Below are 15,351 nucleotides of genomic sequence, written 5' to 3' on the forward strand. Positions count from 1 at the left end.
CTAAGTGTAAAGCAATATTACAACAAAACACTTCATTTTCACTGTTTCCATATGGCAGGCTTGACTAATAACACGCTTTAAAATGAGCACCTGATTTGTGACCAGGTGAAATTCCCATGTTGTATAGAAGTAGTTGAAAATTAAATCATCTATACGGTAGTGTTTATAGCCCAGCTATCAAGCAGCTTTGGAGTCCCACTTTCTGCAGTAGGTTTCCCAGTAGCAACCAAGCCACCAAAAGGCAGTAAACATGGCCCCTGTGCTGTCAAAGGAAGACAGTATGTGTGTGTGAGAGAGAGAGAGAATATGCAGATGTTCTTCCTACGAAAGGCACTGACATCTTTCAGCTCATTGTCTAATACCCAAGGAAAGTCTGTGTCTTAGCAGCATTTGCAATCTGTTATTTGCTGTTGATCCACCACAACCATGTCAACAGTTCATAATAAGCATATGCTCAACCTGCCTATACTGATTATGTGGACAACTATTGTGTTGTCCGCTTTGGAGATAACTCAGGCAGATTATGACTTAATTGATCCTAATGTGCTGCCATCCACACTAAGTGTCACACTGGCAAATCCTTTGAGGTAGTTTACTTAATCCCATATTGCAGGTGAAAGCTATGAGCAAGGTAACACACGTTCACTCTCCCGGTGGAGGGGAGAAATGCACCCATTAAGCATCCCTGACACTTTTGGAAATAGTTGTCCGTATAATGCCACTTCTAGAGTGATTATGCTACCCTATATATATATATACACACACACACACAAAATCTGAAATATGTTTTTATGTACACAAATGAAAACACTGGAAGGGGAACAGCATACCTTTTCTTCCATTCCTTTTAGGATTAAATAATTTTTTAAAAAATTCAAATTGTCAACTTATTCAGAAGTATTCTGTTTAATTTCAGTTTACAAAAGGCTACTTTTTAGTTTAGTTTTACAACATAACAAAAAACTACCCTAAACACATATGTAAATTTACTCCACCATTACTACTGTATATACGTAGCTAGCTTTGGTAATGGGGCATGTCACTTTATTATACATGGAATGTACATCTACACTGAAATTCAGAAATGACCATAACAATACCTCAAACATGTTTTCGCCTTCTTCAGGAATTTACTTAACAATAATAAAAATAGATTACTACAAAGGAAGAGTTATGCAGTCAAGTGTGCAGATGCTGATGGGAAATCAATTTTTAAATAGTTTCCAATTTACATATGGACAATCCCAAGTTGATCTTACGATTCTTCAAATTCGTGCCTGACGGTGTCGTATTCTGCAATGAAGTGCTTAAGTTCTTCAATACATCTCTCACCAATCTCGTGCAAATTCTGTCTCAAGGAAAACTGGATGGGTTTTTCTAACGCAGGGTCTTTTTCAATCAGCATTTTCACTACAGCACCAAAGGTTTCGCAATCCTGTCTGTACACCTAGAAATGATTTTTTTGAAATTCATGAAATACAGCAATATTAATGTATCCCCCACACTAAAGAACAGCAGGCTAACTGGTACAGAACTTTATCTCAATTTCCAAAAACTGGCAGGTGTCATTCTGTGCCCTTTCTCCTTAAGGTAGGAGTAATGGCTGGAGTTTCCCCAAACAGTACAACTTAATGATAAAATTAAAGTATTTTCCCATTACATACAGAAAATCACAGCATCAGACTAAAACCCAAAAGACTGATTTGTAATTTTCAAAGACCTGAGAAAACAAAAGCCAAACATCAAGCCTTGAAAAAACAAAACTAGGCGACAGCATCAGACAGGCCACTTTGAGGACTTCGCTGAGCCACCTTCTCTGGTTGCTACCAGCAGCTTAACTTCTGAAGACAAAAAAGGGCTCCCAAAGAGTGTCATAGTTTGGTGGGAGAATAATCTCCATCTAGCTACCTAGGGCCCAGCAAAAAAGGCAAATACTGATAAGTGGTATGGAGAAAGAGACCAGCAACCACTGAAGAGATCAGAACTGGTGAGATATGTCCTATAGCTGTTTCCAGTCTGCAACCCTGCAACTGTATTTTGAACTAACAAGTTTCCAAACTTGGAGAAGTCATGATGTACAACACATTGCAATAGCTTAATATGAAGGTTTCCAGATCATGCACAAACCTATACCCAGGAGCAGCCGATTAAGTCCATGGCACAGAAGCTGCTTAGGCCTCCTGTGACAAGTTGTATCTCAGCACCCAGGCTGCAAACTTGATCCTTCAGAAGGAATGCAAATACATCTCTCTGGCCAGATAAACACACAATCAAACTCTGGGTGGTCAGGATTTAGTTTGTTTATTGGCTTTCATCCTGTCTGTTTGACTCACTACTTGTCCATTTCCAGAAACACCACATCTCAACTATCCCACCTGCTTACTATTGAGGCACACAACAGAATTTGAATATGTAAAATGGGAATGCATGCAAACTGCCTGTATTTAGTACAGCAGTTGAATTTATTTGAGCTGCTTAAAAAAAATAAAGAGAACACAGTTCTGCAGAAACTGCAGGCCAAATGGAAGGTGATTTCAGATTAAGAACATGTTACGTCCAACTTTCACTACATCTATAAAGACTGGTCGTACAAGTTATGTAAATAGCGGTATGAAGTTTGCAGCTAATTAACTGTATTACACACAAATAAAAGGTGCCTAGCCACAAAATGTTGCAATGTGCCCTGACACTCTGCCTAAAAACCCAAATGTTAGTCCCTGCTCTTTGCACACAGTTTCCTCCCTATTTTAGTACATGTAAAAAAAAGTGTGAGACAATGGAGTACAAGGTTTCTGTATGTAACTTGAGTGCTGGATTTGTTTGGGGAGAACTGATATTTGTTGCAAACTGAGAGATGTGGAAGACAGGGATTAGGAATCCAAACTGGCCTCTGCTTCAGTTTCTCCTGACCTGCAATATTTAACTCTGGTCTAGACAATATCTCCTGACTTGCAATATTTAACTCTGGTCCCTGGTGCTCTGCCTGCTCCAAGCTACTCTCAGCTCAAGCTGAAATGTGGAGGTCTGAAACATCGAGGGCAAAAGTAATGAATAACTGCAGGGTGGTTGGTAAGCCCAGGGGTGGACAGACTTCAGGCTTCTGGGATCTACAAAGATCTAATTAGAGCTGGCTCTACAAGGCGAGTCATGGCTGTTTTTAAGTTTCGATTTCTCCGCTGATTCTACTAAGATCCACCAACAGGAGCCTGGCGGAAAATACAAAACACTTTGAATTAAAGAATTCAGAGCCTGAACAGTGCAGTGTTCAGTGACAAGACAGCTTCACAGATATCATGAACTTGGGGTTGTCCAACACCATACCCAAGACCACCTCAGCCAGGGAAACAGGAAGGGTAGCACACCAATAGCAGCCCTAATCTCTCTCTCTGGCCCAATACTAGGCATAGGCCTTCCATCCCAGCTCAGAAGAGAGGGGTTTCCTGGCAAGACACAATCATACTTTTGCTTTGTGCTACACCAAGTACCTGGCTAGGTCAAATCTACTCTGCCCAGGTCATCCACCTATGTTTTGGTAATACACCTTGCGTGCACAAAAGTGTTTGACGCTACCACGAAGCAATCCTTGAGCCTACAGTTTAAAATGTTGATTAAACCGCTTCCAGTGATTTCCAAAGATTTTCAAAAGGGCAAACAGCTTTACTCAAAACATTTCAAAATACAACTAGGGAGTAATAAACTTTTGACTGCAGGAAGGACCCCACCCTTCAATGGTTTATTTTAAAAGTAGCAAACTGACCAACGCCGTTTCCTAGTAAAATTTGCTTCTCTGTGAAAACAGGAAGGGTGTTGTTTATCTACAAAAATTGTTTGCTTAGTATTGATTTGATAGCTAGAAATGCATTAATGATTCTGGTTTCAAGTTTAAAGCCCCCTCACAGGAAGAAAATTTAATTTAGACTTCATCTAAAGGAGAACAAAGGTTAAGTGAGGGTGGGGTTTATTGTGCTTGTATGGAAACAAAAGCAGCCCATTTTTAGCAGACATGGAGAAATGCAATTTGCTGCTGACAACATATATTCATTCTAGCACGTATTTATGAGGTCTACCACTACACGTATGCCATAGAGACTTACAATGATTTGCTCTTAATATACTCTGTATTTTTCCTTCCTCATTTCACACACTCGACTCCACTTTAGGTGGCAAGCCACCTCAAATACTAGATTAGAACTAAAAAGAGCAAAATACAAATGCAATGTTTGTGAAAGCTAGTCATTACTAATTTTCTGTAATGGACTGCATCATTTCCTTAATTCTGAAGCATTTAAGGATTCAGAATAGGCACCTGCATATGCTGAACAGTCTGGACTGGGCTGGACAAGAACTGGGCTGGAAGAGTATCATCTTATTGTTCTAGAAGCGTAAATATCTGAGGTTTGCAGCTTCACTCCTATGATAAAGAGATTACTGCATAGACACTGTGAGAAGTTTCTGGTCTTTGTATCTTTGGAATAGAAACAGTTTCCCCCAAAATTAATAGAAGCAATAACATACAGCCATTTACATTCTTAGCTAGCAAAACTATGAAATATAATTTTGTCCAACAAAAGCAAATGCGTATTGAAGAAAATCAGGAATATTGGAAAAGCTTAGTTTATTATAGAGTGGAGTAGACTAGACCCAAAATACATTGATTGAAAAGCAACTTTGAATCAAACACGGATTTCTTTTTTGTCCATATTCTTTAATGTGAATGGAAATATTTTAAATTCATTTTATCAATGAAACTACTGAAAATATTAAGTAATAGGAGTAGCCTTCAGACCCTGTTGTGCAAGTATTCCCTATGAATGAAGCAGCACATTCTCAAGAATGATCATTTTCATCACAGTCTAAAAAAGGAGGTGGCTTCCAAGTAGCTGCTGCCGCAGCTTCACAGAATCAACGAACACTCTGATCTAGATCTACATTGCTTTATTCTGCAGCTTACTGTAAGTGCATCTGCACCAAATCTATGCTTAACTTTTAAACTCTCATTAGCTTGCTATGCTGCAAAAAGCCTGATCTGACGGCTGACAATCTGCTTTATTTTAAAAGATAAAATACCAGCTGGCAGAAACACAGAAGCACATGGCAGCACCCATGTTTGCCCCATTACAGCGACTCATTTAGTCATTAAAAAAATATATATATATTAACCCTGAGACTTGCCTTCATGCAAGTTTTAAAGTACTTGCAGCCACCATGAAAGTCTTTTTAAAAAGGATTTTTTCTTCTTATGGATTTTCAGGATTCCATCCTAAATAAACTTAATAATGAAATAAACAATAATTACAAAGAATCAGAGAACAACAACTACCAGAGGTAAGGTTTACCTGTTCAATCTCCTTTGTCTTTGCTGCAATTGCCTTGGAACGACTAACATGTGGGCTGTCTTCAAACAATTCATTATTGTCTGGTATGCTGGCGCCAGTTTGTTCGTGGCGTTCTGCATATAACGGTTCTGAGGATGCAGCCTTTAAGAAAGGTACAGTAATTTTATGCAGTTAATGTACAATCTGTGTAAGGGCAGGAATGAGAGAATAAGGAAAACAAGTACCGTATTTTTCGCTCTATAAGACGCACCAGACCACAAGACGCACCTAGTTTTTGGAGGAGGAAAACAAGAAAAAAAATATTCTGAATCTCAGAAGCCAGAACAGCAAGAGGGATCGCGACGCAGTGAAAGCAGCAATCCCTCTTGCTGTTCTGGTTTCTGGGATAGCTGTGCAGCCTGCATCGCTCCATAAGATGCACACACATTTCCCCTTACTTTTTAGGAGGGAAAAAGTGAATCTTATAGAGCAAAAAATACGGTAATTGAAATTCCTTTACTGCAGAAAAGGAACAAGAATTTCAAGGTGTGAAACTGCTGAATCAGAACTATCAAGAAGTCTGACTCACTATTCAGGCAATGGTTTCCAGACCCAAATTTGCATAACAGTGTGATTCCCAAAGGTAGTTATAGTATAAAGTTGGCAAATTAAGCCACTTAACTTAGGTCCATTAATTTCAATGGCTCTTTTCTGAGTAGAACTTACTTGAATACTGGTTACATGGCTCTGCTATCAGACCAGTTTGGAGTTTTGCTCAGCCACAGTGGCAAATTATTGTTTTTAACTTACTTCATAATCTGAAATTTCAGGTACGCTGCTTGTGTCTGTCTTCTCCGCTTTTTCAGCTGCCCACCTACTTGCAGCCTCTGCAAGCTCCTTTTCTGACAAGCGGCTACTTTTGTCCAAGGCCTGGTGAGAAAAAAGAAACCCCAGAGTCAGTGGCAGAGAGCAGGTGGGGGCGGGGCTGGCACATGTCCTGGGGACGTGGCATGTGTCCTGGGGGCGTGGCATGTGTCCTGGGGGTGGGGCACGCCGCCGGCAGGAGCGTGGCGCCCAGTGCGGGCGGGGGGCAGCCACGATGGTACCCTACCGGGATTGTGCTGCCAGGGGCTGTGTGCTCCCCCCCGGCACTCCTCTTCCTCCGCCAGTGCCCAGAGTGTGTCTGTTAATGTAACAAACCTGCTGTATCTGGAATTGGGTGTGGAGAGGGGCAGCAAAACAGGACACAGACCTGCCTGCCCATAAAAAGCAAGTCTCAAGTGAGAGACAGTGATATCTGCTGTTTCTAGGGTCTTTCCTCTTTGTGAGACTTTTGCGGGTGAGCAGAGAATTTGTTTGGATCCTGGGTGAGAACCCAGAAGCTGAGAGGGTGTGTCAGAAGGAAGATAAATATATGTAATAATAATACATCCACATCAAATGCACTGAAATACACAGAGAAGCTTAAAAGGGCAGTTTTAAAGAACCAATACTTGCAAAACGCTACTGTTACAAAAACTAGCTTCTATATTAACACTCGAAAAAAATGAAAATAAAAGGAAATTTACAGCTGAAGGGACTCTGTGAATGATACAAAAGGTCCAATTTTTCAGAGGTAAAATGATACTTTTCAAGGACAACCCATGAGCAATAAATTAAATGTAACATACCAAATAATGGTTCAGAGTTGACATTGTATTCCCAATCTCCTGAACAGTTAAGAGCTCAGGAGCATTCAACTGGCTTGCATGTGCCTTCCCCTTATTACTCCCAATAATAGTAATTTTATTATTTATACCTCACCCATCTGGCTGGGTTTCCCCAGCCACTCTTGGGCGGCTTTCTGCAAAATATAAAAACATATTGCTGACTATGGTTAATGCCAGCAAGTTGCCTTCATAACCAGAATTTGAAACCAGTTTTGGAAGGTGGTTTCAAATTCACATTAAGAGGGCAATCTCGGATAGCAAGATAAAGATGTAAAGCAAACCAATGAAGGGAATGACAAGAGTACAGGAGACATGGGAGGGACTAGGCCTCCTGCATGATCCATCTACTTATCATGTTTAGGAGGCTGAGAACAGTACATTTTATTTATTTCAAAATTTATAAACTGCATTTACAGAATGGCTGATTGAGGTAGAGAAATAAAATATATATAAAAAACCCAATAATAAAAACACTATTTAAAACATAAAAACCAGCAAAAATTTAAAAATGGCAGAGAGAAAGAGGGGGGGAAAGGACTAACTGAGGAAGACTTGGAAGAAAAGAAATGTTTTCAACAACTAGTGAAATATTAAGCCTGCTTCATTTCATTTATGACTCACTTCCGATGAAACATCCTAAAGCAACTGAACAATAAAAAACATCAGCAATAAAAACAATTTCAAATCCAACACTTGGATAAAAATCTCCACTTAAGACGGTTTGTTGAGGCCCTCTCAACAAAAAAATGCAGCAATCAGCTGGGTATAAAATGGGCGAGATTATATTTTAGCTATCCTTGTCCCAGGTTGTAGAGGACTTTTGCCAACGCTTTGAACTTAAAACCACTGCAAAAAGGATAGGACCAGGGAGAGAGCTTAATCAAAATTTTGAACATCTGCTAAGACCTGTAAAGGAATTCACCCTCCCTTAGCACAACCAACAAACTTACGCCTTGAGAATGCACACTATAGAGTTGTAGAAATATGAACTTTAAAAGACAAAAACAAATGCAGGTCTCTCTAGTATTTGAAAAAATCTAAAACAAAGAGGCCAGGATGTAACGGAGACTTCCTGAATTTAATTTACTATCTTTTACTACTGAAGTCTACTAATGAATTCACCTTTGAAGGTGGCCCTGCTGCTGTTCCTGAGGGAGAGACATCTCTTGATGTTTTCAAGGACTGAGAGGCACTTTTCTCTTTACCTAAATGGACAACAACATAAGTGTTTTATTAGTCATATGAAGAAAAGCATTTGAAAATGAAACTGTTACATAGCTGCTTAATGGCAGTGGGTTCTGTTTGAGTTATATGGTGGATTATTACTGTCTCTCCTTCCTCAGTAAAAACCTGAAATGGACTTTTCTCCATTCAAGCCCACTTATCAGATTTTGGGGTGGGGTGAGGACAAAACTTTGGACCTCCACAGACTTAAATCATCTAAAATACTGAAGACTTGTATTGTTAATGCACATGACTGTTCCTTTATTTTTAAAATAAACGTATGGTAAATTAATATTTCTGAATCACCTTTTCACCAGCTGGGTAATACTGGACCCACTTACGTGTGAGTAAGCCTTATCGAATTTGGTGAGACTTGCATCTGGGTAAACCAGCAGAGGAGTTTACTTTCAGGCATGCAAAGCAATTTTAATGTAAACCCAAAGCAAATGAAGGATTTCAAAATTTCCCTTACTTGAGGCTTCCAGACTCTGAATGCTTTCCTGTGATCACTCTTCAGCTATCAAGCGATTCTTTAATGCATTCCACTGCCTTTATAAATCACATGATCACACATAATAAAATACTAGCAAAATTGATTGGTTCAATCTGCATAAACCCAAAGCTTCCATGATGTACAGACATTTCCTTTTATCCTGTGCAGTTTTTGCACATGAGTCAGACAGACTTCACTCATACAATGGGACTTCACCTTCCTCACCTTCCCACTGCACCAGCCCAAAATCTGTTCTAGAGAAAGGATGTGATATGTGATCTCTGCACCAGAAGAGGCGAGGGGAGGCAATTTGGGGCAGTTTCTCCTTGTGCTGACCACGCACCAGCCCAAAATTTGCTGAAAGGAGTTTGAGGAGCCTTTGTAATGATATAATGCATGGCAACTGCAGAAGAAAGGTGGAACTGGGCAAAAATCAACTCCTGCCTTCTTTTGGACTCATAGAAACTTGTGGATCAAAGAGCCTTCTCAAAAAGTGCAGGGATGCAACTAACTATAAACATTAGAGCGAGGAGCTGAATTCCCTCAAGCACTTAGCATTGCGACCTTGTAAATAGCGGAAGTCAGTGCCAGCTCACTAATGTTAGTTTCCATCCATCCTCTATTACCTTGTTGAGAAATATTTCTTTTAGGTAAAGATGACATACTTCTGCTATGCTGGGACTGGTGGTAGGCATAGGCTTTGCTTCTGTCGGGAGAGTAACTTCTGCTGCTGACGCTGGACCCAGATCTGCTGTGGGGGGAATCCTTTCTGCTGACTGGCGATTCCCTGAAGTAAGGAGAATCTCTCTTATGCGGGGATCGATCTCTCGCATAGTGAGGATAGACGGGTTTCCGGCGCATGCCGTCTCTTAGGTCCCTTTCAAAGTCCCATAAAAAGAAATTAAAATTACTTAATAAATGTCAAAATTCTAGGAGCATATAACTAAATACCTGAAGCAAGTACCCATCTTCTATTGAATCTTTCCTCCGAGACAAATCAGTTTATTAATAACAATAATAATAATAAATTTATTTATACTCCGCCCTCCCCAGCCGGGACCAGGCTCAGGGCAGCTAACACCAGATATAAAACAATTGATTAAGATACAACTTAAAAACAAAATTAAAAGACAACATTAAAATGCAGCCTCATTTCAATAGAAACTCAAATCAACTTTTTGGGGATGAAAACGTCAAATCTTCACCAAGGCCAACTATTCAGACTGGTCCTACATGGGACAGAAAAAAGCCAGGGAAGTCCTCAAATAGGAGTTCCATCACAGGAGGAGAAAGGAAAGAGGGGGAGGGGATCAAGTTGATTCCAAGCCAAAGGCCAGGCAGAACAACTCTGTCTTACAGGCCCTGCGGAAAGAAATCAGATCCTGCAGGGCCCTGGTCTCATGAGACAGAGCGTTCCACCAGGCCGGAGCCAGTGTTGAAAAGGCCCTGGCCTTGGTTGAGGCTAATCTGACTTCCTTAGGGCCCGGGACCTCTAGGGTGTTGCTATTTATGGACCTTAAGGTCCTCTGCGGGGCATACCGGGAGAGGCGGTCCCGTAGGTACGAGGGTCCTAGGCCATGAAGGGCTTTAAAGTATTTAGTATTATCTCCAAGAAGGAAAAGCATTGATGTAAAATACATGGTGATTGTTGCCAACTTGGATGGCGTTAGAAGAGGATTAGATACATTTGTGGGAGGTGGGGCTACCAATGGTGATTAGGAACGATGGCTATGCTCAACCTCTACGGTCAAGAGGCAGTGTGTCTCTGCATATCAGTTGCTGGGGAAAACAAGTGGGGAGAATGTTGCTGCACTCAGGTCCTGCTTGTGGTCTTCCCCATGGCATCTGGTTGGCCACTGTGAGAAAAGGATGGTCAGATCCAGCAGAGCTCTTCCTCCAACTTCCTCTAATGTCTTATACATCTCTACTTGTGATTTTCTTCAGCTGAAAATTATTCTCAGGGAGCCAAGAGGCTGATTCAAGTGCAGTGCACAGAGCGCAGAGATGCAGCGCAGAAGACAGGATAAACACTCTGAATGGGCAGCCTGAGACGTAAGCACGCTGTATTGTTTTTAATATTTGGTTGGAAGCCGCCCAGAGTGGCTGGGGAAATGCAGCCAGATGGGCGGGATATAAATAATAAATTATTATTATTGAGTAGATTACATCTTCAGAGGTTTCTTCTCCATATTCACTTTACCTTTCTAAGGATAAATAGCAACCTTCATTGGGTTGCAATGAATGCTGGTCCTATTCAGAGCAGACCGACTGAAATTAATGGACACAACTAACTTAGGTTTATTAATTTCAGTGCCAGGGACGTGGGTGGTGTTGTGGTCTAAGCCACTGAGCCTCTTGGGCTTGCCGATCGGAAGGTTGGCGGTTTGAATCCCCGCAACCGAGTGAGTTCCTGTTGCTCTGTCCCAGCTCCTGCCAACCTAGCAGTTTGAAAGCGCACCAGTGCAAGTAGATAAATAGGTACCGCTGCAGCGGGAAGGTAAACAGTGTTTCCATGCGCTCTGGGACTTGCCACGGTGTTCCGTTGCGCCAGAAGCAGTTTAGTCATGCTGGTTACATGTCCCGGAAAGCTGTCTGTGGACAAACACTGGCTCCCTGGGCCTGAAGCGAGATGAGCACTGCAACCCCATAGTCACCTTTGACTGGACTTAACTGTCCAGGAGTCCTTTACCTTTTTACCTTATTAATTTCAACAGGTCTATTCAGAGTAGAACGTAGCGGGATACAGCCCTTGATCTGTCATAGCTGCAAATCTTTCCTTTCAAACTCATGGATATTTTCACATTCTCAAGTTGAAATAGACATTCATCTTCTCATATGGCTAAACTGACAACATCCAAAGGGAGATCAACATTTGGCATAGGTTGGTGTAGCCTTGTTGGTTTCCAGTAGGGCAGTCTAATGTATCCCTCCTAGAAATAAGGTACCTTGGGAAGAAACATGAAATTTTCATATCTTATAAGCTATAACTCTCACCATCCCTTAGCTAGCAGAACCAGCGGTCAGGGATGATGGCAGCTGTAGTTCTCCAACAGCCGGAGACCCAAGTTTGGGAAACACTAGTTTGGATCGATGATCATTAAAAAAAGATTGTGAAAACAAAATTCCATCAAAAGCCAAAAGTTGGGGTGTACTTGGGCAATAACTCAACCGTACAGGAAAAAACTGCATTAAAAACTAGAGTCGAGTTTCAAACCGTGAAGATTCACATAAAGTTTAGAAGTGTGGAAACCAACACCAACTAGATCTAGATTAGGAATGTCCATGGACCAGCCAGGAAATACATTCAAGTGACCTGAAACGTTTTCACATCTTCAGTGGGCTTTTACAACCGTTATATTGCCATGCAATAAAAGGGAGATATTTAAAGCAAAGTGAAACATGGGTTATTTTATTGCTTCACTTCAGTCTCTTTGTAAGTTTGTGCTTTAAGTGTATGATCCACAGAGAGCCACACGTAGATGCAGCAGTTAAATTAATGGTAAATGGGGGAAAAGAGCCCTCTAGTGTACACTTTGCAGAGTGCCTTCAACGATGAAAGCAAACATTAGGCTCTTGGGAGGAATGCAATGAACAGTCTGCACCACTAATACAAAAATAACTGTGGCAGTATCGATCAGTTTCAGTTTCAGGTATGCATGCACTTCCCAACGTGCTCTTAAGGACCTGAAAGACTGGTCACTATTTTGCGACATTTTGGTTGTATCCAATGGCTGCATTCTCTTGCTGCCAAGATAGCGGTAGGGAGACAAAGTGAAGTCTCCTCCCATCCGTCCATTTTCTTCCAACATCCTCCTGTCCCTTGCTCATAGGAGCGTTTTCTTCACACTTCCATGCCTTATCGCTTCTGTCTTTTGTCTTCACCTCCTTAGAATCTTGGTTTTATTTCCTACTGAACTAATTTCTCACTTTCCTCAAGAGGAAATTGCCTACGAACCTTCCACACAGTCTGTTTCATTCTCTCACAAGAGTTATAAGGTGTCGATGAGAGCCATATGCGTTATCTCAGATACCACAAACACCTCTTAGCATATGAAAAATCTGGTTGGCAAACAAACAACAACAAAAAATGGTTAAAGGGACAAGCATCAATTAGCAAAGGAAGCTTGGCATTAAAAAAAGGCAACTAAGCTCTTGGAGCAAATAGTTAGGACCTAGGTTTCAGAACATCAATAAACTCATTTTATGACAAAGCTCAAGCCCTCGTCACATGCTTGCTCTAATAAGTAAAGCAGAATGGAATGCCAGCAAGCTGGCCAAAGCAGAATCAAGACAAGACAAATGATGGTCCCACTTTCTAGGAAGCAACTTCCACTGTGTTCAAATAGGACCTACTTCTGAGTAAACACACTTGGGACTGCATTTTAAGTTACTGGCAGGGTGGGAATAGCTTTTCTTAGATGTTCAACATCCCCTTAGCTGCTTAAATTTACAGGCTTGTGGTGCTGAATGTGTTGTTCTTTCTCTCATTCCACAAAGAGGGTTTGTGTTTCCCAGAGCCAATGCTCTGGAAGCAGTGACAGTCTCTTTAAAGAAGTCACTTGGATCTCCAAATGTTTGCTCACTCTCTTGTTTTTTCAGCTGCTGATGGCGGCAGTGAAGAAAACGATCCCTTTTGTGCTACTTTTAAATGCACTGCATTAAAACATTCTACATTAACAAGGTTTTTTTTGTTATGAAGCACTTAATGTAGCAGCAGTAGCATGCCAAATTCTAAATAAAAGCACCTAATAGAATCTAATATTCTCTCTCCCCCCAAAAAACTTCCAGTGTGAATTTCAACTTTGCAGATATGTCCATCTTTAGGATTGCAAAACTGAGTCAACCATGGAATAGGAATACTAAACAATATGCCTATTTCTTCAGTTCTAGCCTTCAAACATAAAAATACTATTAGTGGCCTTGGATTAATAAAGAACAGAATTCATATCTTGTACTGTTAATATCGATATTAAATGGCTTCTCACCAGCTAAACACTACCAAAATAAAATCTATATAAGCTAGCTCTTTGCCTAAAAACAGAACAGAAAAACCACATCAAGGAATCCAGAAAACACAAAAAGAGGAGAACTAACTGCTTATAGCCTCTTACTCCATTGCTAACAAAGCAAGCCTTCATGCAATCACATCTTTTAAGAGCAAGGTCATGGAATAGACCCAGGGAATGCATCCAGACTTTGTGACAGTATGGGAAAGATGGAAAGGAAGCTCTGGTTTCCTAAGCACCAAAACCATTTTTGACATTCACGTATGCAACACACACACACAAAAACTCCTTTCTCTCAAAAGGTTTCAGACCTAAACACACTTCTCCAAGACTTGTTTAAACTGTTCATCTGATGAGAGAGCAGGCCAATCCGCATGCCAATAAATCACACAATGGCATTTATTAGCCACCCTTTCCCCGAAGATCCTAATCAGCTCCATCCCAATTTCTCCCTGCTAAGAGCATACAGTACTTTGCTATTACAGAAGTAAATAAAATGCACCTGGAATGAGTGACCCTCATCTGAACTCATGATGTGTTGGCGAGGGGGGGGGAGAGATTGTCTTTAAGACTGAAAAATATAGTAGTCAAAACTGAGGAAGCTTCACTGTTCACATGAAGCAGCAGAAATGCATCAGGTTTACGGAATCTTAAGTATAACTTCACAGACACTGATTCAAAGTTGTATTTATTGATTTGATCCTGTTATCAAGGGAAGCTCAAATTTAATATTTATTCTGTTTGGCCATTGGAGGTCACTACTGCACTTCAAACACTGTCTACCATTTGATCCAGTTTTAAGTTAGAAAAGACAAAGAATTAAAGTGCATGCCATTTTTTTTCTTTAAACACTCAAGTCTATGGCATTTAATGATGTGTCAGGTTTTAGAAAATAGATAATGATGTTAAGTCCTTAAAGTTTTGGTGCATTGTTTTGATCACCTGTAAGTCCACAAGACAGAAAAGCAAACAGGGGTATGGACATCCGATTAAGTTCAAGAGGGTAATCCATCCAATACAGTCATGGATACAATTACTGTATTTTTCCTTCTATAACATGCAGATTTTTTCTCCTAAAAAGGAAGGGGAAATGTCTGTGCGTGTTATTGAGCGAATGTGTGGTCCCTGGAGCCAATTGGTGCGAGGGGAGGCAAAAAAAAGCAGGCAAAAATCAAATCGCGCGTCTCCTAGAAGGGAAACATGAAAAGAGGAAGCGGCTGCTTTCCGGCATTCTGCCTCAGGGTCTTACTGCCCACCCACCTCTGTTTCCTTGCTGTATTTGCTCAAACGGAACAAAGAGCAGGGAAAGCCCCTCCCCTCCAGGCAAGCAGAGGGGAAAGCTGAAAACATGCAGGAGGGAGAGAGAGAGAGAGAGAGCACGAGCTGGCTGGCTTGGGTGGGTAGGTGAGGGAAAACTTTTGCCTTCCTTTCCTCCCTACCCCTCTCCTGCATTCTTAGCCAGCTGCTTCTCTGCACACCCCTCTCCTGCTCCTTGTCCCTTCTGTGTTTTTCCTTCCCTCCCCACTTAAAATGTGGTTTAAAAGCATGGATCCACATGGATCCTCAGGATCTTTGCATTGGGTCAGCCCAAATTCACCATCAGA

At 41.0% G+C, this 15,351-nt stretch overlaps 1 protein-coding gene across 16 annotated transcripts in view; it reads right to left on the minus strand.

The window, feature by feature from the left end:
* Window positions 1-775: 775 nt before the first annotated feature.
* The window catches only part of PPHLN1 (periphilin 1), a 30,181-nt gene continuing 15,605 nt past the window's right edge, over window positions 776-15,351 (minus strand). For 13 of the 16 annotated variants that reach the window (XM_079994345.1, XM_079994343.1, XM_079994352.1 and 10 more), the window contains 5 exons: window positions 9,368-9,618; window positions 8,147-8,229; window positions 6,126-6,245; window positions 5,337-5,477; window positions 776-1,447 (listed from right to left, as the gene is read on the minus strand). In XM_079994345.1, the coding sequence (XP_079850471.1) occupies window positions 1,256-1,447; window positions 5,337-5,477; window positions 6,126-6,245; window positions 8,147-8,229; window positions 9,368-9,618 (787 nt within the window). In that variant the 3' untranslated portion in view covers window positions 776-1,255. The remainder of the gene's footprint in view (window positions 1,448-5,336; window positions 5,478-6,125; window positions 6,246-8,146; window positions 8,230-9,367; window positions 9,619-15,351) is intronic. The other 3 variants (XM_079994340.1, XM_079994346.1, XM_079994350.1) reach the window with 2 other exon arrangements.

Source organism: Podarcis cretensis, assembly GCF_951804945.1.
Source record: "Podarcis cretensis genome assembly, chromosome: 10".
Taxonomy (NCBI): domain Eukaryota; kingdom Metazoa; phylum Chordata; class Lepidosauria; order Squamata; family Lacertidae; genus Podarcis; species Podarcis cretensis.